General features: G+C 39.5%; 1 protein-coding gene across 1 annotated transcript in view; it reads left to right on the top strand.

Annotated features, from left to right (window-relative positions):
* LOC122331860 (NACHT, LRR and PYD domains-containing protein 12-like) overlaps positions 1 to 23,405 on the top strand; it is a 122,380-nt gene extending 98,975 nt beyond the window's left edge. The window contains 11 exon segments of the mRNA XM_043229401.1: positions 11,341 to 11,622; positions 11,753 to 11,794; positions 12,312 to 13,351; positions 13,353 to 13,787; positions 13,790 to 13,940; positions 14,011 to 14,122; positions 14,292 to 14,462; positions 15,519 to 15,692; positions 15,785 to 15,958; positions 16,051 to 16,224; positions 22,925 to 23,405. Of these exon segments, the coding sequence (XP_043085336.1) occupies positions 11,361 to 11,622; positions 11,753 to 11,794; positions 12,312 to 13,351; positions 13,353 to 13,787; positions 13,790 to 13,940; positions 14,011 to 14,122; positions 14,292 to 14,462; positions 15,519 to 15,692; positions 15,785 to 15,958; positions 16,051 to 16,224; positions 22,925 to 23,138 (2,949 nt within the window). The 5' untranslated portion in view covers positions 11,341 to 11,360 and the 3' untranslated portion in view covers positions 23,139 to 23,405.
* Positions 23,406 to 25,398: the final 1,993 nt, after the last annotated feature.

Raw genomic sequence — 25,398 nt, 5'->3', positions numbered from 1 at the left:
GGAGTGTGGTCTTTAAATGACATAAGATGATTACACTGTAAATATTTACCAATGTCACATGTCTGCTTTTGATTTTGAATAGTTGTGTGGTGAACTATAGTGTTTTACTTACATTTCGTTTCAAGCAGAAAGAAAGCTTTCTGGCTTCTACAGGTCTTAATGCTGTCATCAAATCAGCCTCCGTTACGAGCGTAGATCATCATCGTCTCGACTCCAATGGACTGAAGTGCTCTTCCAGGATGTTTTGTTTACTGCTTGAAGTTGTGGTAGGACTTCCATGATGGACATCTAGGAGGACCATCTGAGTCAGGTATATTTACTAAGAGAAAATGGCACCTTCAAACAAAACAGAAAATATATACAGTACATACATAACGAGCAGGGACATGCATCAGGTAACATATTAATGTCATTATTTACAGTAAGTGAGCTTTTATTGGACTTTATTTCTCTAATACTGTGTTTTAGTGGAGAATGAGCAGTATCCATCAGAATGTATGACACCAAAAGATAGAAATCAGGCAGGTCGATAACGTTGATACACTGTGCCCAAGACTGTCCTTTATCCACAGAATACAGATGGTATTCTGAGGAAGAGTGCTATTGGATATCCATAAAACATACACAGATGTCATTGCCTGAATCAGATGATGAAGTTCACCAAACTCCATATACTCATCATTTCTGTACCCTAGAGAAATTGTCCTTTTTATATGCAGTGCCCTTGTGCTGAGTGTCTGTAATGGTAACTGTGGTATTGCTTTCTGAAAGACCCACTAACTCCTGACTGCATGTTTAATGGTGTCACTGTAGAGGGTGGGGATAAAGCCTTTACCGCTGTCCTTCACTTGCAGTAGTTTTACTGCATTCTTGCCCAGCTAAAAGATATGCCTGATACATCTGATGACGCTCTGACAAAGTTTGACAAATGTTTTGAAGTTTTCAAGTGTCTGGCACATCTTTAAAATAACTGTGCTTACTTTCAAACCTAAGCGTCCATAACCTAATCAATGGACCAAATTTCAAGATCAAGTGCTGAATAATGGCGCAAATAGTGTATGCTTGGGTTTTAGTTGCACTTCAGGAAACAAAACATCTTTCTCAACTCCAAATATTCTTGGATCAAAATGTCAGAGATATGCTATCTGGGGACAAGGAAATGTTTCTGAGCACAAATAAGATCCACAATGTCTTTTTTAGCTGGAGAGCTAACTGCCATACTTCATCCTCATGATTTTGCACTTTGTCACCAATCGAAACTGGTAGCAATCTCAAAAGGTTCCAGTTTTGAATGGCTTGCCCTGATAACTTGGCTCCATCCGGGTTGACGGCAAATGGCTTTGTGAGTGCTTCAGATCCTTTGTACTTCAACTGTTTGATGCGCCTGTTTAAGAGCGAGTACGTGAACCATTTTTCTTTTTAATGTTCTTCAGGTACAGCGTTAGATCATATGACAAGACTCCTTCAAAGAGGTCATGACCTAAACAGGGCGGGCAGGGGAGACCAGGACTCAAGGGCATTAAAGATAGAGTTTACCTTTATCCCTCTGACACCTTGGATGTTTTCAGCCTGGAGAGATCAGCAACAGCTGCGTCACACGTCTCTGGGGTGCGTAAAAGGTCCACAGACATTCGGATCAGCCACAAACTCACTTCTTGTGATTTCACAGTACCTGCAAAAATATTGAGAGCGGCTGAAGTTCTCTGTAAACCCCACCTATGCAATGAGAACCCAAGTTATCCCCAGCAATGCAGTAAAGACCCCCTTTTACTGTTTGTCCATCTACATTTATTCCATCTGTCTCCAAGGATTTCAGATCTTCCAACAACTCTGAGAAAACTTTGGCTACTCCAAAACGCCTAAGTTCATCCTCAACACACAAGAAGACTAAAAACATATTATCAGTATTTGAGCATAAATGAATGGGTAAATTTGCTAATGAAATATAGACTGCAAGAACTTTGTGCATCTTTTAGCAGAACCCAGGGGATTCACAATTTCAAATGAATCTTGGTACAAAATCAGTTTGAGGCTTTCAGGGTTTCACTGAAGAACTGGTGACATTTGAAATTTTGTCCATCATATAAATCCGTAAAAACCTCTACATCAGGATCTCCAAACTGTTGTGACTGTGTATTCCTCCTAAATGTGACTGTAAAAGCTCTTCCAGAGTTTCTGCTACTGGTATGTAGTAAGCAAATTTTGTGTCATGTTTTCATCCATTCCCAGTGCCACTTTTTGGGGTTCTGTGTAATTAAACATTTTTGTGAATGTCTGATTTCTAGAGTATGTAGTTCTTAATTGACCCTGATGACAGGCAGAGAACAAATCTGACTCTTTAATGCAGTCACAGATTTTAGAGACTGCTTCATCTGATAGGCTCATATCATTTTTTAAAAACTTACTCTAGTTATTGTATGAGGCTTGGCCTAACTCGTGCACATTCTGCATTTCCTCAACAATAGTCTGTATAGTTGAGGCAGGAATGAGCAGCTGTCCTTGCAGTTTAAGGTAAAAGAGACACAGGTTTCTGACATAAGACTGACTATCATTCTCTGGCATATCACTGGCTGCACTAGCTGTTGGCATGGCTTCATGTGTGTTTTCTGAATCATCTGTACTGGCAAAGACATCTGGGGGCTGAGGGCAGGTTTCCCTGTACATGTTATCGATACCATCTGGGGAGCATGTTTTATGCTTTCTACACATGAGGGAAGTAAATGGCGACTTTTTGTAAACACGTGTTTACACCCACTTACTGGACATGAAACAGACCTGCCCTCTCCAATATGATCATTTAAGTGAGACACAAGCTCTTTCACCGTGTGAAAGCGGCGGGCACATAATGAAACTGCGCATTTTAAATCATAACAACAGCTATAGGAGCAGCTTCCCGGTGCATTGTGCACTACGATAAAAATGGCCCTTGAAAGCGGAGTATGTGGTAAATGTTTGACTACAGTTGGCGCCAACACATTTAAAAAGACAACGGGGGCTCATTCCTATGCACTTTGCAATGTAGTACATAGCCTCTTAATGTATCCAATTTCTTTTACAAAAGACACAGGTGATCATTTTAGGATTTCAAGTGTTTGCCTGTGCTTTTTAGCTGAACCAACTTATCATTGATCTAGCTAGCTAGTTTACACCAAGTGCTTTCAGCACACATTTTCGTGTGGTCTCACAAAAAGTAGGCTAAACAATGTGAAGCTTACCGTGCAAACTTTTAATTTTCCAATTGAACAGCAGCAGACCCGCTTAAAAACTTCTTAAAATTGTAGAGACACTGTTCGAAGACTTCTGCTTTGCCTGTTTTCTTTCTAACAAGCGCTCCTCACGTCACGTCATTATCCAATCAGAGACGAGCTTATCTGCGAACTATGAAATTCAAAATTAGCAGACTCAGTGGCAGAGCACAAGAAGAGAGGACAAGTACAAGTCTGTGGTTAGAGGAGGCACTGGTTGTTTAGCCTGTGATAATGATACAGTGCTGAAAACAATGCTGAAATAATTTATAAATATACATAGAAAACCAGTAGGCTAAGCATAACATAAACATTTAAAGAAACATAAAGCAGACAAGGATTATGGTTATGACTGAACAGAAGTGTTCCTTTGCACAGGCCTCAATAATTTTAATTCCTTATACACATACTCTATAAACAGAGTAGGCTACAAATAAATCAAAGCGGTTACTGAAGGCACTGTTTAATTGTTTAGCCTGTGATAATGACACAATGCTCAAATTATTACTTTTGTTTTATCAATAGGCCTATGTAGAAAACCAGTAGGTTAAGAATTACATTACAATTTAAAGACTAAAATAAACATAAGGCATATAAGGATTAGGACTGAATCAATAAATTTAATTTCTTATACACACTCTACAATATGCTACAAATAGCCTGAATTATAATAACAATGTTATTATAATTGTAGCCTATATTTTTATATATAAATACAGACAGGCAACCTCTCAGGTTGACAATAGATTTTGTAAAAACATTTTACTACCTCAATTTGCATCAATCATGTTACAAGTACAGCATAAACTTGTATAGTGACTTACTTTAGTTGTATTTTTAAGAACAACTGACTAAAACTTTAGTTTTGACAATATTTACATGTCAAATGAACAAAGTTGTTTTGTGATGAGTATTACAGTATTTCTCTGTTTTTTTATACCAATCTTTGTAGTTTTAACAAATAAATTTGATTATAATCGCATATCGTTGTTGTAAATATAACAAAACATTCTGTTTAATAGTTTACAAAAGTTCACTGTGATTCAAACAAAAAATATATGTTTTTGGATTTACAATACTTTTCTGTAGGAATTTTACATTGTTTTCCTGTAAATCTCACAGTCATTTTTTACAGTATGTTTGGACTGTCTATTTCATTTTATTTCATTTTATTCAATTGTGATTGTTGATAATTCATTGTTTGTGGTAATTCATTGATAATTCGTTGAAGGTACACAAATATATTTTTGTTAAACAAGTGACAATTATACTGCAAAGTGTTTGCAGTTTATAACAAAAGAGAAACACAAAGAGGACACACTGAATACAAATAACACCCGTTGAAACGTATTTCTGTGTATGTGTTTTATTCAAGCAGTTGGTGACTGAATTGATATTTGAATCGCTTGAGTGCAGACACATTTCTTAAGCACAATTATTTTTTTATATATAATTCTGTGTTTGAGTGTAAGACCCGAACCCGAGACTCCAAATACTAGTAGTTAATATAAAGAACATATATTTGGTGAGCTCAGACCTTGTAGATATTTTTCCTCCTTTTCTTGATATAATTCTGACAAATGGGTCACACATGCACGAGGGAAGAGACCGGTCTCTCGAGGAGAGGTGCGCTCAGTATTTAACGGCGGCGGTGACAAGGCTCGATACACTTCAGGTGTGCTTCGTCACACGACGCCAGACCTGACCAAGACCACGCCCCTCCTCTCGGACACGCCCACTCCAGTCTATGACAATGGGTCCACATCCCTCAATGCCACCTTCCAATAACTTCACTAACTTCACTAATTCCTCTAAAAGGACTCCCACTGCCATGGAAACAGCTCAAGCTCTCTTCCATAAAGTATTTCGAGTATATCTCAGAGGATATAGTTTACGTCCCAAGTTTGGAGAGCTTTTTGTAAACAACTCAACATAAATGTCAGCCTCACTTCAGGATACCATCCACAATCAAACGGCCAAGTGTTGCACCTGAATCAAGAGATCGGCAGATATTTGAGGATATTTGCAGCCTTTGTAATCTTTGACTCTTTGCCTGCCTATTTGAATATAAATAAAAGTCTTCACAGTGCATCGCATTTACATTTACATTTACATTTACATTTAGTCATTTTGCAGACGCTTTTATCCAAAGCGACTTACAATTGAGAGTACAACAGCGATTCATTTTTTGAGACACAAACAGCCAGAGTAAGTGCTTATAACACCCAGTCACAGGCAGTGTTCAAATTAGTACATGCCAGAAGGAAGGAATAAACAAGGGGATGAGAGAGAGACAAAGACAGTGAGTTTTTTTTTTTATTTATTTATTTTTTTTTATGATGAGGTCAGGTATTGCTGAAAGATGTGAGTTTTCAGCTGTTTCTTAAAGATTGACAGAGATCCAGCATTCCAGATATGTACGGGAAGATCGTTCCACCAGCCAGGAACAGAGGCTGAGAGAAAGTTCTGGAGAGTGATTTCGAGCCTCTTTGAGATGGTACCACACGGCGTCGCTCGCTAGCAGATCTCAGACTTCTAGAGGGTGTGTAGATTTGTAATAGTGAGTGGAAGTAGACCGGTGCTGAGTCTGTGGTTGTTCTATATGCAAGCATCAGTGCCTTGAACTTGATGCGAGCTGCAATCGGTAGCCCATGTAAGGAGATAAAGAGAGGTGTAACATGGGTTCTCTTGGGCTCATTGAAGACCAGCCGTGCTGCTGCATTCTGAATCATTTGTAGAGGTTTTATTGTGTTTGATGGAAGTCCAGCCAGAAGAGCATTGCAGTAGTCCAGTCTAGAAATGACAAGGGCCTGGACAAGTAGCTGTGCAGCTTGCTCTGTTAGAAAGGGCCTGATCTTTCTGATGTTGTGTAATGCAAACCTGCAGGATCGAGCAGTCTTTGCAATGTGATCTTTGAAGGTTAGTTGGTCATCGAGGATTACACCAAGATTTCTGACTGAGGTTGATGGGGTAATTGCGAAGAACCTAGCTGGATGGTGAAGTCAAGTCGCATTTAAAGAATTGTATATACAGCCGTGAAATGGATATGAAAATTATATTTTATAAATGGATAACTTAGTGAAGGAGAAACAAAGCTTTTGAAACAGAGACATTTGAATGAATTGCTTCACAAACACTGTAAACTAATTTGTAAACAAACACTGACGTGAAATTAATTTGACCGAATCACTAAAACTAATTATATAAAAAGAGTCTATGTAACAAATCAGAAAACAAATCTTAATAGAAATGTGAACTTTGTTGTTAGATTTGAACACCTCTCCCCCCTTAGATTCTTTCTGTCTACTCCTTATTTCCTTGACCTCCTTTTAGCCCTCTGTAATCTGGAACAAATGCCGAGCCACCTCAGCTGGCCTCTCTCGATGTGGAGGAGCAGCGGATCTACTCAAGCTTCTTCAGAGTGACCGAGCTCCCTCACCCTGTTTCTAAAGGAGCACCCAGCCACCCTCACGGAGGAAACTCATTTTGGCCACTTGTGTCCAGGATCTCATCCTTTCGGTCATGACTCCAAAAAGGCCGAGTACTCTATATTGCCATTCGGCCCGTAGGCACAAATGACAGTGAGAGACCTCCCCCCAACCCGAAGGTGCAGGGAGGCGACCCACCGGGGTAAACTCCAACACATGGCGGCTAAGCTGTGGGGGCTATGAGCAAGCCCACACCAGTCCGCTGCCTCTCACTGCGGGCAACACTAGAGTAGTGAAGAGTCCCGCTCCTTTCGAGGAGATGGGTTCCAGAGCTCAAGCTGCACATGGAGTTGAGCCGAATATCTCTAGCGGTACCTCTCCACCTCCCGCAGCAACTCCAGATCCTTCCCCCCAGAGATGTGACATTCCATGTCCGTAAAACCAGATTCTGTGTCCAGGGCCGGGTTGCCGAAGTCCCGCCTTTGGCTGCCGCTCCTGCAGGTGGTGGGCCCACAGGAGTAAAGTGAAATAGTGTCTTATACATTTTTAAAAGGTCTATTAATTAAATGTGTAGTTGTTTCACAAAACTCTAGAAGGTGCAGATTAATGTGTTCTTAACATTACATAACAGCTTTAAATGACTTGGCATAAGCTGATTGGTCGATGATGCGTATGTAAACAATGACCTTGTTGCTTTCACTCGAGTGACTTTCTCTGTATGATGATAAAGAATAAGCGTCAGTGTTTTTTTGCTAACATGCTGTAAAAAGTAGTTTTAGAGTCGACACATGATATTATCGTCAATCAGCACAACCCTAGTGTGGTGTCCAGTTTATCTTTAAAATTATAACCTAAAATACCGGCTTCCAGCAACGGCCGTATGCACCTTCATGAGAGCATTGAGTTAAGGCTTCTTGATTTAGATTATAAATTCAGTTTTTAGGTGATCTATTTCTTTGTGATGAAGCAAGTAGGTTGTATTTCCAGAATTTTTCTGAAGGACATCCCTACACATGGGCTCTGAAATCTGGATGAGCTTTTATATTTACTGCCATGCTTACTCCATTAGCTGTTTCCATCAACCTATTTTTATGAGCATAAAAACTATATATTTTGTATGTATATTGCATAAAAACACTGGACGTAGATGCCAAAATGTGCAGAAATTCTAAAGATTTGTATAAAAAAAAACTATGCGCTCAAAGTAGGACAAATTTCTCATCCAGCAAGAAAACATGCACAAAATACGATAGAAACACTTGAATAAAAAAACATGTCTCCAAACAACTCTTTAACTTCTTGGATAGAAAAAAATGTTTTATCTATCCATTTTCTTCTGCTCATCTGGGGTCGGGTTGCTATATTTTTCATACGCGTTTCCATTTGCTCTTGTTTTAGGATTATTCTGGCTGGGGGAGAAATGAAAAAGACAATGTAAGAAAGTTAATAGACACTTTTTTGCTGAAATTCGTTGTTCTGTTGTTGCTTGCTTAGATTTGCAGGTGTCCTGGGACAGGTGAGGGAGTGAGCGGATGCTGGTGGAGCTGCTCAGAGAAGACATTAAACTCCAGAGAGACAGAGAATAGATTATTTATTAACCCTTCTCTGAAGAAAAGAGTGGAAAGTCTTCTCAGAGACTCGGAGGACAATGCAGTGGACAGTAGAAGAGGCATGGAGACCCCTCTTTATGATGTACCAGTGTCCAGACAGGAGAGAAACACCAGGGTCTGGATTGTGAAACCCATTCTCTTCTCAGAAGATCCAGGAGCCCTGTAGGATCTCTCTGCTCAGCCCAAAACCATTAAACCAGTTCCGGCACATTCAGTACAGGACTCTGTCTGATGCAGAGAAAGACGGAAAAGAGAAATGAATAGCTATGAAAAACTAATTAGACCAAGAAATACTGGGATACTTTAGTAAACTACTTTTAGTAACTACTAATACCACATTAGGGAAAAAGTACTCGTCACATTTAAAATCTTAGCTGCAGGGAGACTTCAACCAAAAATGAAAACATGAGAGTAAGTAAATGATTACAGAATGTTTATTTTCTATAATTAAAGTATTGTATTGTATATGCTAATACTACTACTTAAAGTGAAGGTATAGGCCTACAGTATTGTTCTGAAAAATAATTTGGATGGTTTTGTATCAATATTAGTGCTGCACCACTGTGTATGTTGCAGTTTATTTCTGAATTATGTTCAGGGTTGTTTTATTTAACTTATATTTATACTTAATATAATGTTGGGTTTAATCGACAACAATGACTCGAGAACAAAACTGAAGAAAATCTAGTACTTTATATATGATAGAGAAAAGGCCTTAGATATTATTCAGCATTTGATCTACTGTGTGTGTATTGTATGGTTTTTTATAGTTTTTTTTTTTAATGGATCATTGCATTCAAGCAAGATCCAAGCCCATGCCTGCATTAAAGTTGTCATCCGGGGATTAAACCAGTCTCGAGACCGACTCCATTGTGACGTGAAACATGAAAGTGAAAGTGATCGACTCTGGCTCCTCCTATCCTGTAGGACGTCAGCTCTCCGTTGCTATGCGACAGGAGGGTAATCTAGAACACCTGAGGAAATCCTGAGGAGGCGTGGCTTCGAGCTTCACGCGCTTCAGTTTGGGACACAGATACAGTGGTCTGTGTTTGTTTCCACTAGCTGCTCGTGAAACGGAAGTTTAACACATTAGAAGTAAGGACGTCCTCGTATTTACTTCCGCGTTGAAAAATAAAGTGCTTAGGTGTGTGTTCGTTGAATGACCTCGTTCAAAGTACAAATCAAAGTACCGCGAGCGAAAGTAAAGAGAACACAGAACCGTCAGTCGATCTCGCGATACTTTGATGTTATGCACCTTGTACTTTACATGTGACGTTTACACCTGATCGTTTTTTTTCTGATCGAAAAACCTTTAAAACTATTAACCTAATCATCATTTTTAATGTTTATGCGGAGACATACATGAACATAAAGAGAAAATAAAGACATTTTGAGAAGTTGTCTAGAAACTGAACGTTTTGATCAAAGCAAGTCTTCAGCTGTGGAGCAGAAAGACACTTCCTTATTCATGTAAGTAAAGATTAAATACTGTCTTAATCATGAAACACTCATGAAACATGATCAAATATGAACAAACAGGATTCACTCTAATGTGCTGTAAAAAAAAAAAAACATATATATATATATATAAGAAGAAAGCTTGCTATTTTAGTCTATGCATAGCCTTTTGATAGGTATAAATGCCTTTGAAGTTTGATGTTCATATCAGTGTAATCTACTTGAATCAACTCAAAGATCTGATTCCCCAAATAATACTTAAACAGCTAATTTACCTCAGAGTGGTTGCACCAGACGCTTGTTAATACCAGTGTGACGGGAGTGGATCTGATGCAATAAACACTAAAATTAATTTGCATTTTCTTTTAATCAGAGCTAATCAGAGCAAATCAGGGCTCCAAGCAAGACCCCAGTCTGTTGTCACAAAATAACTCTTAGTGACTGACAGATACAGAGAGCAAATTCTCCCTGCTTAGTTCAGTGGACTGAAACCTTGCTTGTGATAATAAATTAAATAAGCATCTTTCCACCCCTTTTAATAACCTAAATAAGCACCGATAAGTTTTTTTTTATATTCACTTAAATAAAAAGAGACTAACTACAATTGAAATAAAACTTATATTTTGGTTTTGTGAATAGTCAAACCTTCTCCATTCTGCAGATTCTGGTTTGTGCTTTGTAAATTACAGAAAGTCCACAAGATATCTCCCTAAACCTGTCCATAAGGTATTTTTTTAAATATCTGGAGCTATTTGGTATTAAGAAGAACAAAAACAGATGATTTAATATATAGATAACGAATACATTTTGGACAAATTCATTTTAGGTTTTGACTGTGAATGTCTGTCTTTAACGGTCCTTAAGATAAAATGATTAGGCCTATATGACGTCTTGGGACAGTTTTTATTACTGAAAAAAAATGAAAACAGTACAAAGCAGCATATAAACTAAGGAAACAATTTTTGGCCTTAGAGGCCTTGTCAGTCCTGAGAAAAAAAACAGACAATATTATATTTTAATACTCTAAATGCTGTTGCAAAAATGCAAAAGCCAAACAAAACCATTTGTCCTAAAACAGACACTTGTCCTAAAACTGCTCAGCAAATTTTAAATGCTCATCAGACACTCACCATGTGAAAGAACAAAGAGATCTCCTGGACATCTGTCCCAAAACTCAGTCTCAAGAGAAAGTGGGCCATACAGCAAGACAACAAACAACGGTTAAAGAAGGAGGTGGAAGGAGCTGAAACAAGCAGTTCAATTGAGGAAAACCCACCAACATCACAGAGTTGAAGTGGTTATGTAATGAGGAACAGGCTGAAAGTCCTACAAGATGAACAAGATGTAGGAAACTTGCAAATGAGGACACATCAGATACAGAAAACAAAAATTCACATACTTTTCAGCAAACAGATATGTAACAATCAATAGTTTATCTCAATTTCTTTTGTAGATTTCTTTGTCTACGTTCAGGATAAATTTTATGTTTTGGGTCATATTTATGCAGAAATATAAAAAAAATTATAAATGCTTTCACTGTAGTTTTTAAAATGTCACATTTGAGCTCACTTTAGCTCTTTTCTTTTTCTTAATCTGCAGTCGTGAGTTGGTGAAGGACGATGGCGTCTGTTAAAAAGCTGCTCTTGGACCAACTGATGGAGCTGGCAGAAGATGAACTGAAGAATTTTCATTGGCATTTAGTGAATTTTTATCAAAAGTGCATATCAAAGTCTGAATTGGAAAATGCAGATAGATGTGACACAGTAGATAAGATGGTGATGTGTTTTGGACCAGATGAAGCTGTGAAGGTCATGGTAGACGTCCTGAGAAAGATAAACCAAAATGATCTGGCTGAACAGTTGCAGAATGAACACAAGCAAGGTAACATTTAATTTACTGTGACTGTAACATTATTAAATATTTAACAGTGTGAAGGTTTGACCTCTTTGCTCTACTGATATGTTTCTGAGATAAATGTTTCCAGAGTGATTCTCTCTTTTTTCTCTCCCAGCTCAGACTGAGGACAATATGAAGACATCTGTCCCTGTTAGAGGTAATTCACAACATATCACATATAACCCACATATATCATATCACTGCCTGTGAATGGAAATAAGAGATCACATCAGAGGCAGATTTCACACAGATATATAGAAGTGTCCCCAGTGATACCAAGCCTACAATGGTCTGAAAGCCTTGCTTAAACATCTTATAATGTATTTGAATTCAATTAAAGTTAACCAAAAGGTGGCCCTGTCACAAAATAGATTCAGTACCACCGAGACATGATTACGGTCACGCATGCTAAGGTTAATTAAAGCAAGTTTAAACACACATTCTGTTTGATGTGCTAGATCATGTGGAAACCATTCATCAGTTTTGAGTGAGACTGATCTCATGGCATAAAGATCTCAATCAATAAGTGATCTGGAAAGAGCATAGACATTCAGATATTGTAAAACTGAAAATTGTTAAATATGAATCTGAATCAGTTGCAAATAATAACAATCATGCTGATATGAAAATATGACAAATTTGTTTAGTGTTTTTTGTCTCTTTTTTTATTGTAGAGCTGCAAAATGTCTTGAAGACTCACAAAAACAACATGAAGATGAAGGCAAAATACATTTTTGAGGGCAACAAAGAAACTGACACAGATCTGAAAGCTGTTTACACAGATCTGTTCATCACAGAGGGAGATATAAAAGATGTAAATCAGGAACATGAGATTCTGAAGATTGATGATGCTTTCAAGAGCAAAAAAACACAGGACAAACCAATCAAATGCAATGATATATTTACTGAACTAAGGAAAAACAATGAGTTAAAGATTGTGTTGACCAAAGGAGTCGCTGGCATTGGAAAAACTGTGTCTGTGCACAAGTTCATCCTGGACTGGGCCGAAGGAGAATCTAATCAGGATATAGACTGTGTGTTCCTGCTTCCATTCAGAGAGATCAACGTGATTAAAGAGAGAGAGGTCAGTCTCCATGAGTTTCTGCTGAAATTTAATCCTGAATTGAAGGACCTGGAGAAATCAAAGTTATATACAGAATATAAACTTGTGTTTATTTTTGATGGACTTGATGAGAGTCGACTGCCTTTGAATTTTGAAAGTGATACAATGAACACTGTTGAGGAAAGATCATCTGTAGATGTGCTGTTTACAAGTCTGGTCAAAGGTAAACTGCTTCCATCAGCTCTTGTCTGGGTCACATCACGACCAGCAGCAGCCAATCAGATTCCTCCTCAGTATGTAGGTTTGTTCACAGAGGTGCAAGGATTCACTGACCTACAGAAGGAGGAGTACTTCAGAAAGAGATTCACAGATGAGAGTCTGTCCTCCAGAATCATCTCACACATTAAGACGTCTCGTAGTCTCTACATCATGTGCCACATTCCTGTGTTCTGCTGGATCACAGCCACAGTACTTCAGGATATTCTCACTGAGAATAATGAAGAGAACATCAGCACAACACTCACTGAAATGTACATTCACTTCCTGAGGATACAGATGAACATGAAGAGTCAGAAGTATGATGAACAACAAGAAGGAGAATGTTCAGAGCATTTACTTTTAAATAGAAAGATGATTCTGAAGTTAGCCAAGCTTAGCGCTTGAACAGCTGAAGCAGGAAAACATTGTGTTCTATGAGAAAGATCTGAAAGCATGTGGTATTGATGTGAGTAAAGATGCTGAGTTCACAGGAATGATCGCTGAGATCTTTAAGAGGGAAGTTGGACTTTATAAGACAAAGGTCTTCTGCTTTGTGCATCTGAGCATTCAAGAGTTCCTCGCTGCAGTGCATGTGTTCACCTGTTACCTGAAAAAAAACAAGCAAGAGCTTAAGTTTTTCTTTGAGAATTCACAAACTACAGTCATACAAAATCTTACATTTCCTTTTAGAAAGGTCAAATGGCGTGACTTAACAGAGAGAGCCATTGAAAAAGCAATGCAAAGTAAGAGAGGGCATCTGGACCTGTTCCTGCGGTTTCTGATGGGCATTTCACTGGAATCCAGTCAAAATCTGCTCAAAGGCCTGATCACACACACACTGAAGACACCACAGAGAGCATCAGAAATCTAAGTGCCTACATTAAAGAATTACAACAACAGGACATCTCAGATGAAGCTTCAGTCAACCTGTTCTACTGCTTACTTGAACTGAAAGATCATTCATTATATGAGGAAATCCAGAGTTACTCTCAGTTCAGATGAACATCCAGGAAGAGATCTCTGTCTTCAATGTGCACAGTGTTGACTCTCAGTACTGCTGATGTCAGAGAAAGTGCTGGATGAGTTCAACCCAAAGAGGTTCACATCAGAACATTCAGACTACAAGAGACTCATTCCAGCTGTGAGATGCTGTAGAAAAGCTCTGTGAGTATTTCACTGACTGCTGTTTAATTAAATGATTTGTTCTACGTCACTAAACAATGAAATGTAAATGTGAAGTTAAATTTTTCCCCATTATCAAGAGAAAAATAAGTTATTGCAGAAAAAACTGAACATCAGTAGATAATCAGGCTAAAACATTCTATTTTGGCAGATTTGAAAGCTGTGGTTTTGATGAAACATGCTGTGAAACTCTGTCTTCTGCTCTACAAACATCAAACCATCTGACAGAGCTGAACCTGAGTAACAATGATCTGCAGGATTCAGGAGTGAAGCTGCTTTCTGATGGACTGAAGAGTTCACACTGTCGTTTAAACATACTGAGGTTTGATAATCACACACGTTTGAAACTTAATATGTTCAAACATGTTAATAAATAGGTGTTTCATTGTTAAAGGTAGCAGATATTTCAGTATGATTGTATCAGTGTTATTTTATCTAGTCAAAAACAAAACAGAGAATTTTGTAATACCGTTTCCCACTTATGAGATGAAATAAGACCTTAATGACGTTTAACAGTTTATTTAAAAAAAGTTATGTATTTAAGTTTATTTAAAAACAGTCTTAGACGAGACAGGATATATAGTCTATTCAGTACAAATGTACTGTTTCTACAGAAAGTATTTGTAATGGAAAACAAATGTATGTATGTGCACTTAATGCACTTGTAAAAATAGACAAAAGGAACACTAAATATGAATGCAACCAGTGTCCAATAAAGGAGCACTTAATTAAAGCATAAAGCAATTTTAGCACTTAAAGTTTGTTTTCACAGAAAATCTGAAAATGCAAACAAAGCATTATCTATCACACATGTTGTATTTATGGTGACTATAGTTAGTTAATCATAAAATGAAAATTAGCAGGTTTTACTTACCTTGATGTATGTGACTTTTTTTCTTTCAGACAAATCCAATCAAATTCAATTGTCCTAGTCCCTCCAAGTCTTTCCATTGTATTTATCATGTGGTAGCTTTTAACAGTTCAGAACACATAACTTATTAGTAATAAGACTTCCCTCAATTGGCTCTTGGGGGGTTGAACCACCCGCCCACTAAAATGATAGAGATTAAAAATGCCAGTTAAATATTTTGTAAGAAAATAAAAAAATCCCATACACCTAGTATGCTTAGATGGTATGTAAAACATCTATTTTTTATTTCTTTAAGCATGTTCAATTACAGAGACACTCAGTGATGAACCCACCACTTGTATATAGTCTAGTAATGTAATAAATACAGTTTATATATAACTAATGAAATATAATAGTTTTTAAATAATTTAGAAGTGCATTGTTATTGTATTCCTGTTATTAAGTGTTATTCAGTACAAACGTGCCTGATAAATTCACATCAATATGTCAATTGTCTTCTTTTCACAGGCTGTGTGGGTGTCATCTCACTGCTCTGTCCTGTGAAAGTTTATCTTCAACTTTACAATCCTCAAACTCTGTCCTGAGAGAGCTGCACCTGAGTAACAATGACCTGCAGGATTCAGGAGTGAAGCTTCTTTCTGATGGACTCAATAGTCCAGTCTCTAAACTGGAGATACTAAGGCATGTGTTTGAAATACTTCATTATTTATTCATTAAAAAATCCCAATGTTGAGTTCAATTCTGTATGCAACTGCTGTGTTCATCTTGTTCAGATTTTCCACATGTAATCTCACTGCACAGTCTTGTGGGAGTTTGTCTTCAACTTTACAATCCTCAAACTCTGTCCTGAAAGAGCTGGACCTGAGTAACAATGATCTGCAGGATTCAGGAGTGAAGCTTCTTTCTGATGGACTCAATAGTCCAGTCTCTAAACTGGAGATACTAAGGCATGTGTTTGAAATACTTCATTATTTATTCATTAAAAAATCCCAATGTTGAGTTCAATTCTGTATGCAACTGCTGTGTTCATCTTGTTCAGATTTTCCACATGTAATCTCACTGCACAGTCTTGTGGGAGTTTGTCTTCAACTTTACAATCCTCAAACTCTGTCCTGAAAGAGCTGGACCTGAGTAACAATGATCTGCAGGATTCAGGAGTGAAGCTTCTTTCTGAAGGACTGAAGAGTCCAAACTCTAGACTGAAGATACTGAGGTTTGACTTTGAAATTCTTTGTTATTAACTCTTTAAAAAAAACCTTAAGGTTTAGAATGCATGCAAAAACCATGTATGCAATTATCGTGTTAATCTTGTATAGATTTTCCACATGTAATCTCACTACACAGTGTGCAATATCACAGAAGATATATGTAACCCTATAGAAAATAAATCCTTGATAGGGTTTAAGTATGTATTTTATTCAGTTTGTTTTAATTTGTATTTGTAATTGTCACCAAGCCAGCAGAGGAGCCCTGACCTCTGGTTGATCTGCATTCACTCCCTCTGCGACAACTTCCTGTCTGAGGACTATAAATTCAGTAGCAGGCCACTCACCTGCAGGTTGCATTGTTCGCCTGTTCTATTGTTGTTTCTGAGTTTCTGAGTTTCCTTGTGTTTTTCCTAGTTGTAGATTCTCTGGTTTTGACCCTGCCTGTCTTCCGTTGTTCCGATTGTTTGCTGCCTGACCTGACCTTCACCTGTTCTTGGATTTTGTGTTTGCCTCATCTCTGATACTCCTGTTTGCCCTGTTTGACGCCTGCCTGTTTGACCATGCCTTCCTTTAATAAAAGCCTGCAAATGGATCCGCACACCTCAGACCGCTCATTCGTGACAGAATGCAACCTCACACCAGGATCCAGCGGCTTTTCACCTGATCCATGGCCAGGTAGGACCCTCGCTAGACGCTTATTGGCCCTCAAGCAAGGCACCCGATCAATTGAGGATTATACTCAAGAGTTTTTGGACATGGCTTACCTCTCTGACATACCTGACTGCTTATTGATTGAGTTGTATCATGAGGGAATAAATCAGCCACTCAAATCAAAACTTGTTTGTGAGAGTCCACGTGAGTCACTTGCTCAGTTTATTGAGTTCGGTTTAGTGACTGTGGGGTCAGCTTTCGCGTTGGGTGTTGAGGAGGAAAAGGATACAGCATCAAATCCAGTAATGGCTGCCTTCCCCGAGCCGCTGCCCAAGATGGCGCCTTCCCGAGCCGCTGCCCAAGATGGCCGCCTTCCCTGAGCCGTTGCCCAAGATGGCCGCCTTCCCTGAGCCGTTGCCCAAGATGGCCGCCTTCCCCGAGCCGTTGCCCAAGATGGCCGCCTTCCCGAGCCGCTGCCCAAGATGGCGCCTTCCCGAGCCGCTGCCCAAGATGGCCGCCTTCCCCGAGCCGCTGCCCAAGATGGCCGCCGCCTGCCCAGAGCCGCTTCCCAAGATGGCCGCCGCCTGCCCAGAGCCGCTTCCCGAGATGGCCGCCGCCTGCCCAGAGCCGCTTCCCGAGATGGCGCCGCCTGCCCAGAGCCGCTTCCGAGATGGCCGCCGCCTGCCCAGAGCCGCTTCCGAGATGGCCGCCGCCTGCCCAGAACCGCTTCCCGAGATGGCCGTCGCCTGCCCAGAGCCGCTTCGAGATGGTCGCCGCCTGCCCAGTGCCGCTTCCGAGATGGCCGTCGCCTGCCCAGAGCCGCTTCCCGAGATGGTCGCCGCCTGCCCAGTGCCGCTTCCCGAGATGGTCGCCGCCTGCCCAGCGCCGCTTCCCGAGATGGTCGCCGCCTGCCCAGCGCCGCTTCCCGAGATGGTCACCGCCTGCCCAGCGCCGCTTCCCAACATGGCCGCCTGCCCTGCGCCGCTTTCCAACATGGCCGCCTGCCCTGCAAAGCCTCCAGTGCCCGCGCTGCGTGCAAAGCCTCCAGTGCCCGCGCCTCGTGCAAAGCCTCCAGTGCCCGCGCCTGCGTGCAAAGCCTCCAGTGCCCGCGCCTGCGTGCAAAGCCTCCAGTGCCCGCGCGCCTCGTGCAAAGCCTCCAGTGCCCGCGCCTCGTGCAAAGCCTCCAGTGCCCGCGCCTCATGTACCACCTCAAGTTATCCCACCCTACCACCCTTGCCACACGTCGACGATGGATCCCAGCAGCCCCTGCACTCATCCTCTGCCCTCCACCTGGAGCTCGCCACGGGTCTGCCAGTCTCCATCGCCGCCGTGGGTGAAGGATCCCTCGCTTCATCGTCCCGCCTCCGAGTCCCGGACTCCACCTCGGCTTGTAGACCCGTCGCCTTCCCTTAGGCTCCTAGCTCCCTCCTCTCCACCGTGCTCCGTCAGTCCACCAGCTCTACCAGGCTCCATCGTCTCTCTTTTATTCTCTGATTATTAACAAATAGTTAGCCCATAATATGGGTTAACGTTGAGTTTATCAGCGTTTTCTCAAGAACGTTTATGGACGTTGCCGCCGCGACTGTTAGTGCATCAGCTGTACTAGTGTTTGTGTGTCAAAACATTCACACGATCGCTGTCGTCGTGTACCATGGATAGACTTTTCTTCGTTGGATCTCAAGATCGCAGGACTTTTTTTTCTTTTATTCCTCCGGATAGCGCACCCAGCTACCGGAAACGCTGGGTGTTTCTCCGGCATCGTGGGACGATCAACGCTTCGGTGGAGGACCAGGAATACAACCCCTGGCAAAAAGTATGGAATCACCAGTCTTGGACGAGCACTCATTCAGACATTTCATTCTGTAGAACAAACCCAGATCACAAACATGAAACAATCATGAAGTCATTCCAAAGTGCAACTTCTTGGCATTCAGAAACACTAAAAGAAATGAAGAAAAAACATTGTGATAGTCAACAAATGCTACTTTTATAGAGCAAGCACAGGGAAAAAAATATGGAATCATTCAATTCTGAGGAAAAAAATATGGAATCATTCAATTCTGAAGAGAAAATAAGGATTCATTCAGTCAATTTCCTTTCCTTAATTGTGCACCTGTCTCAGATTAGATCTGCTCGTTAGTCTGCAGTTAAAAGCATTGCAGTTATCACACCTTGGCGGGCTGCTAGACCAAGTGTATTGGCAAGAGTCATGGCTCCAACAAGTGAGATGTCTCTTGAAACCAAAGAGAGGATTGTCAAACTTCTTGAAGAAGGTAACTCTTCACGCATGGTTGCCAAAGATGTGGGCTGTTCACAGTCAGCTGTATCTAAGATATGGACCAAGTACAAACAGCATGGGAAGGTTCTTAAAGCCAAGCGTACTGGTAGACCAAGGAAGACATCCAAGCGTCAAGACAGAAAACTGAAGGCCATATATCTTGAAAACCAAAAATGCACAACAAAACAAATGAAGAATAAATGGGAGGAAGCTGGAGTCAATCTATGTGACCGAACTGTGAGAAATCGCCTAAAGGAAATGGGATTTTCATACAGAAAAGCTAAAAGAAAACCATCATTGACACCTAAACTGAAAAGAACAAGACTGCAATGGGCTAAGGAGAAGCAATCATGGACGAAGGTTGTCTTCAGTGATGAGTCACGAATCTGCATTGGACAAGGTGATGATGCTGGAACTTTTGTTTGGTGCCGTTCCAGTGAGATTTACAAGGAAGACTGCCTAAAGAAAACATCCAAATTTCCACAGTCCTTGATATGGGGCTGCATGTCAGGCAAAGGCACTGGGGAGATGGCTGTGGTTACCTCTTCAATAAATGCACAAGTTTACATTGACATTTTGGACAGTTTTCTTATCCCTTCAATAGAAAAGATGTTTGGGGATGATGAAATTATTTTCCAAGATGACAATGCATCGTGCCATAGAGCAAAAACTGTGAAAGCATTCCTTGGAGAAAGACGCATCCAGTCAATGTCATGGCCTGCAAATAGTCCAGATCTCAACCCAATTGAAAACCTGTGGTGGAAATTGAAAAAAATGGTCCACGGCAAGGCTCCGACCTGCAAAGCTGATCTGGCAGCTGCAATCAAAGAGAGTTGGCACCAGATTGATGAAGAATACTGCTTGTCACTCATCAAGTCCATGCCTCAGAGACTGCAAGCTGTTATAAAAGCCAGAGGTGGTGCAACTAAATACTAGTGATATGATTTGACTTTTTTTTTGTTTATCTGATTCCATATTTTTTTCCTCAGAATTGAATGATTCCATATTTTTTTCCCTGTGCTTGCTCTATAAAAGTAACATTTGTTGACTATCGCAATGTTTTTTCTTCATTTCTTTTTAGTGTTTCTGAATGCCAAGAAGTTGCACTTTGGAATGACTTCATGATTGTTTCATGTTTGTGATCTGAGTTTGTTCTACAGAATGAAATGTCTGAAAGAGTGCTCGTCCAAGACTGGTGATTCCATACTTTTTGCCAGGGGTTGTATTCAGAAATCGCGATCCGGGAACGGGAAGAAAGGGTACTGTGTGCTTGTTTGTTCGTTTGCTCACTCGAATGAAGTGGCCAGTTTCAGTTTTCAAGGCCTCAACGCACACTAGCCACGACACAGGCCTGCAGCGGGGAGGTGTGTGTGTGATTTTGTGGGCCCACTGTTGTTGCTGTTTGTTACGTTGACATTCACATTCTTTAAATTATATTGAAATTGGATTTGATTTATTTATTCAGTACATTGTCTGCTTTCCCATAACCTAAAAGAGGAGAGATATGTGGTTTGGAGAAAATTAGGATTTAGAAAGTATTTTTCTTAATTGAAGTACCTTGTTTTACTTTTCTTTTCTATTCCATTAAATTACACTTTTTCTATCCGTGAACCATCGTGTTTGTTTTCGAGGGTATTGTCTCAGGAAATAACGTATATAATAGGTAAGATCAGGGAGAGGGGGGCCTTAATCCAACAACTCAAGGCATTTATTTATGAACCAAGAGCAGTCCCTTACAAATTTCTACACCAGAAAGAGAGGGGGTGCTACATATAATATCATAATTGTTGTTTTAATGATGTGAGATTTTAAATTATCTAGTAGTTTTGCAAAACACACCCTCAGAGTGTGAAGTCTAGACTAGTGAGTGTGCACATTTAGAGTGCTTTTCTTTACTGCTTGATTCTATTTAATAATATACATTCAGAATGATCACAAATTAAAGACATGCAGGCAGAATATTTCATATAGTTAATTACCATAATGTAACAATTTAGTTCACTGAATACGAGGATAGTGAGAACTCATGTGCAGTTTTATTTACAGAGACATAATCCATAATCTAAACAAACAAATACTTGACTTGAAACACACTTGACTGAACAATGAATAGACTTGACTTGGAATAGACTTGGCATGAACAGGATAGATTCATTGACAGCAGGTTCCCTGTTAGCAAACGCACATCTCAGAGACGTCAAATAGACGTCTGCATTTATATCTTCAAGACATAGTTTTTTAGCGTGTTTGCTTATCTGAGCCACTGGCCTCTGCTTCCTCAGTGGAACATGCTGGAAGAAGAAAATTGGTGGAATTGAGGAGATCTTTCTCCAGTATTGAGGTATTCCTTCCACCATCCGACAATATCCCCAGTCGAAGTCAGCAGATTCCCACCTTCACTTAAATTTGGCAATATGGGAGTGCTTCCCCCAAGCTGTTTAACTATTTTAGATTCACAAACTAGAATAAAACAGTCCAGTGATTTATCAGTAAGATTGGTGTTTTAGAAAAAAAATATAGTAATAATGTTTATTAATTAAAAAATGTATTAAAATGTAGAACCAATAATGAATATTCATTGTGAATAGATAATAATAGACAACTAAATATGAAGAAAGATGGCAAAAGAATTTGTAGAAACAAATGGAGTGAAGACAGAATGTGTCACCAAGCCAGCAGAGGGAGCCCTTATCTCTGGGTGATTTGCATTCACTCCCTCTGCGACAACTTCCTGTTCCAGGACTATAAATACTGCAGCAGGCCACTCATCTGCAGATTGCATTGTTCGCCTGTTCTATTGTTGTTCCCGAGTTTCTGAGTGTTTTCCGAGTTATAGATTCCCTGGTTTTGACCCTGCCTGTCTTCTGATTCTGTGATTGTTTCCTGCCTGACCTGACCTCTGCCTGTATTTGGATTTTGTTGTTGCCTTGCCTCTGATACATCTGTTTGCCCTGTTTGACACCTGCCTGCTTTGACCATGCCTTCGTTTAATAAAAGCCTGCACATGGATCCGCACGCCTCAGACCCCTCATTCGTGACAGAATGTCTCTCCTAGGACCACATGTGGTGGAGGGGTTTGAGTGCCTCAGTGGCCCTAGGAGCTATATGGCCCTGGTAGGGTCTCCTAAAGCAAACAGGTCCTAGGTGACAAGCTAGACAAAGAGCGGTTCAGTTGGATCTGTTGGCGGGAAAGACGCCGGACAGACTCGACAGGCCCAAATGTACTGTGAAGGTCTGTTGGGCAACCCCTGAATCCGGTGGTGGACACCGGAAGTAAGGAATGGCGTCAAGCTGAAGAAGGAGTCCTATCAGGCCTTGTTGACTTGTGGGACTCTTTATTGAGCAGATTGGATCCTCCAGTTTTTTAGAGAGGTGATCAGTTGACATCTCCGCCCCTCTCTTCACCTGTAATATTGAGTTGAATATGTTGTAACAGAATTAAAAAGCTGTGAAAGTGTGTTGGTTGTGGCAATTATTACACAAAACGCAGAAAGAAGCCATTACATTAGCCACTAGGGCCTTTTCCTATCTTATGTTTCTTTCTTTCACTACTTTTACATAAGATTTAGCAGCAGTATTGTGCCACTATTATTTGTGAGAGATTTCATGCTTTACATTTGCATTTAAAATATATATGTCCAATATTTGTTTCTTATTGATAATGATAAATGAGCACAAAATCATTTTTTGTGACCAACCATTTTATTGATCAGTTAAATATAAAAGGAACAAAAACAATCTAATTCAATGTGGATTGCTGTTGTATGCTTTTGTAGGTTGTCTGGCTGCATGGTGACAGAGGAAGGCTGTGGTTATGTGTCTTCAGCTCTGACTTCAAACCCCTCACACCTGAGAGAGCTGGATCTGAGCTACAATCATCCGGGAGATTCAGGAGTGAAGCTGCTCTCTGAAAAACTGGAGGATCCAAACTGCTCACTAAATAAACTCAAGTATGTTATGCAGGAGAGGTTTTTGGGGTTTATTGTTTAACCCTTATGGAGTTTGGGTCCACTTCTGACCAGAGAATATTTTTTAAATTATAGCTTCACCCGAATGGTACACTGTAAAAAAAAAAAATCTGTAAAAAAACCGTAAAAAGACTGGCAGCAGGACTTCCAGAGATATTCCGTTAAATTACAGAAAATAACCATTTCACAAAATTACAAGCAAAAACTGTGAAAATACAGAATTGAATTTACAGTCAAAATTAATTAAATTACAGTATATTACCATTGATAATATGTTTTTAGACTATTAAAAAACTGACAAATTACGTGAAATTACATATAAAAACCACCAACTTTCAGGTTTATCACTGTAAATTTAAGGTTTTAATTAGTTATTTTATATAGTTGCTATGTCCATTTTAAGTAATTTATTTTTAAAGTACAATTTTTCTATGTGAAATAACTAAGAAATAATGTTTAAAAATGCAGTAAGCACACTTTTTTTACAAAAATGTTGTATATTTACATGATTAATCCTCATTTTTACAGAACAAATCTGTAATTTAAAAGGCATTTAGGAGTTATTTTATGTCTACCTAGAATAAGTTTGTAAAACATTAAACAACAAAAAAAATGTACAAAAATGTAGTAAATTCATAACTTAAACACAAATGTGTGTAGATATACATTTTAATCATTCATTTTCCAGAAATTACAGTTTCAAATGTTTGGACAATAGAGAAATGAGCAGAACACAGAAAAAAAGCTACATTTTCAGCAATTTTCTGTAAAATTAACAATTCAATTCAATGCATAATAATTAAATGAACCTGCACATTCACCGTATTAGTTATTATACTAAAGCATTGGATGTCAATTTAAAAGAATAATACAATTATAGGAAATACATGTTATATACAGAACATGCAACATTTGTACATTAAATGCATTTGATATATACACATTTATACATTTGCAACGGCAAATAAAACATACAGTGTAATGTAAAATACAAAGTCCCAGTTAGTCTAACACAGTAGACATAGCAGTTTTTTTTTTTTTTTTTTAAAGGGTCAGTGTTAAAGGGATAGTTCACCAAAAAACTAAAATGGCCCCATGATTTACTCACCCTGATATACGTCTGATTGTGCTTATCTGAAAAAAGAAAGACATATACACCTCGGATGGTTTGAGTACGAGTCAATGCTGGATTAGCTGCAGAGTCTTGGTAGTACATGCTGGAAGGTCTGCTAACAGAGTAGTACAACAGTCCAGTCTGGAGAGAACAAGAGCTTGGACAAGGAGTTTTGTAGCATGCACCATAAGAAAGGGTCTGATCTTCCTAATGTTGTACTGGGCAAATCAGCAGGATCAGGTCAGTGCCGTATGGTCAGAAAAGTTTGTGTGTCAACTAGAACGCCAAAGTTGGGTCAGCTGAAATCATAAGCAGTTCTGTCTTGGCAAAGCTGATGGTCATTCAACATTCAGCATGACATTTGGGTCCAGGAAGCAGAGATGCGAGGAGCAACTGTTGGGATGCCAAGCTGAAATCAAAGAAAGAGATGTGTTTCATTACAATAGCAGTAATATAAAAAAAATCATGTTTATGAATCATTGACCCATTGTCATGATACAGTGGCATGCAAAAGTTTGGTAACCCTTTACAGAATCTATGATCATATACAATGATGTTATTTTTTAATGGAGTACTGTCCTGAGTAGGATATTTTACATAAAATGTGTTTACATATAGTCCACAAGACAAAAATGAGCAGAAATGATTTAAATAACCTTTCAAAAGTTTGTGAACAGTTGGTTCTTAATACTGTGTGTGAATGGCTACCTGGATGATCTATGAATGTTTTTTTTGTTTGTTTTGTCATAGTTATTCACGAGTCCCTTGTTAGTTCTGAACAGTTAAACTGAGTACTGTTCTTCAGAAAAATCCTCCAGCTCCTGCAGATTCTTCAGTATATTTGAGATATTCTGGATCATTCTTCCTTAGGACCAGTGTTCTTTAAAATACAAAACTGGTGTAATCCCACGTACATCTGCAAACAGATGCACATTTAAAACTGTTGTAGGCTAATCTAATTTCAGTCACTTGTGTTTCATAAACACATTAACTGTCTGGATCACAATCCGCAAGCAACAAAATAAGTGTAATTATTTCAGCCGCTGTGAGGAAAGGCTATAAAATATTATGCATAATATGCATCTGCAGCATTCTCACAAGGTGATAACACTATGGCCGGGATGCCTTCTTTGTGTTTATAGACGTGGACGTAATGGCACAGAGGCAT

Source organism: Puntigrus tetrazona, unplaced genomic scaffold (assembly GCF_018831695.1).
Source record: "Puntigrus tetrazona isolate hp1 unplaced genomic scaffold, ASM1883169v1 S000000003, whole genome shotgun sequence".
In the NCBI taxonomy this organism is placed as follows: Eukaryota; Metazoa; Chordata; class Actinopteri; order Cypriniformes; family Cyprinidae; genus Puntigrus; species Puntigrus tetrazona.
This window is presented reverse-complemented; position numbering and strand designations above follow the sequence as displayed.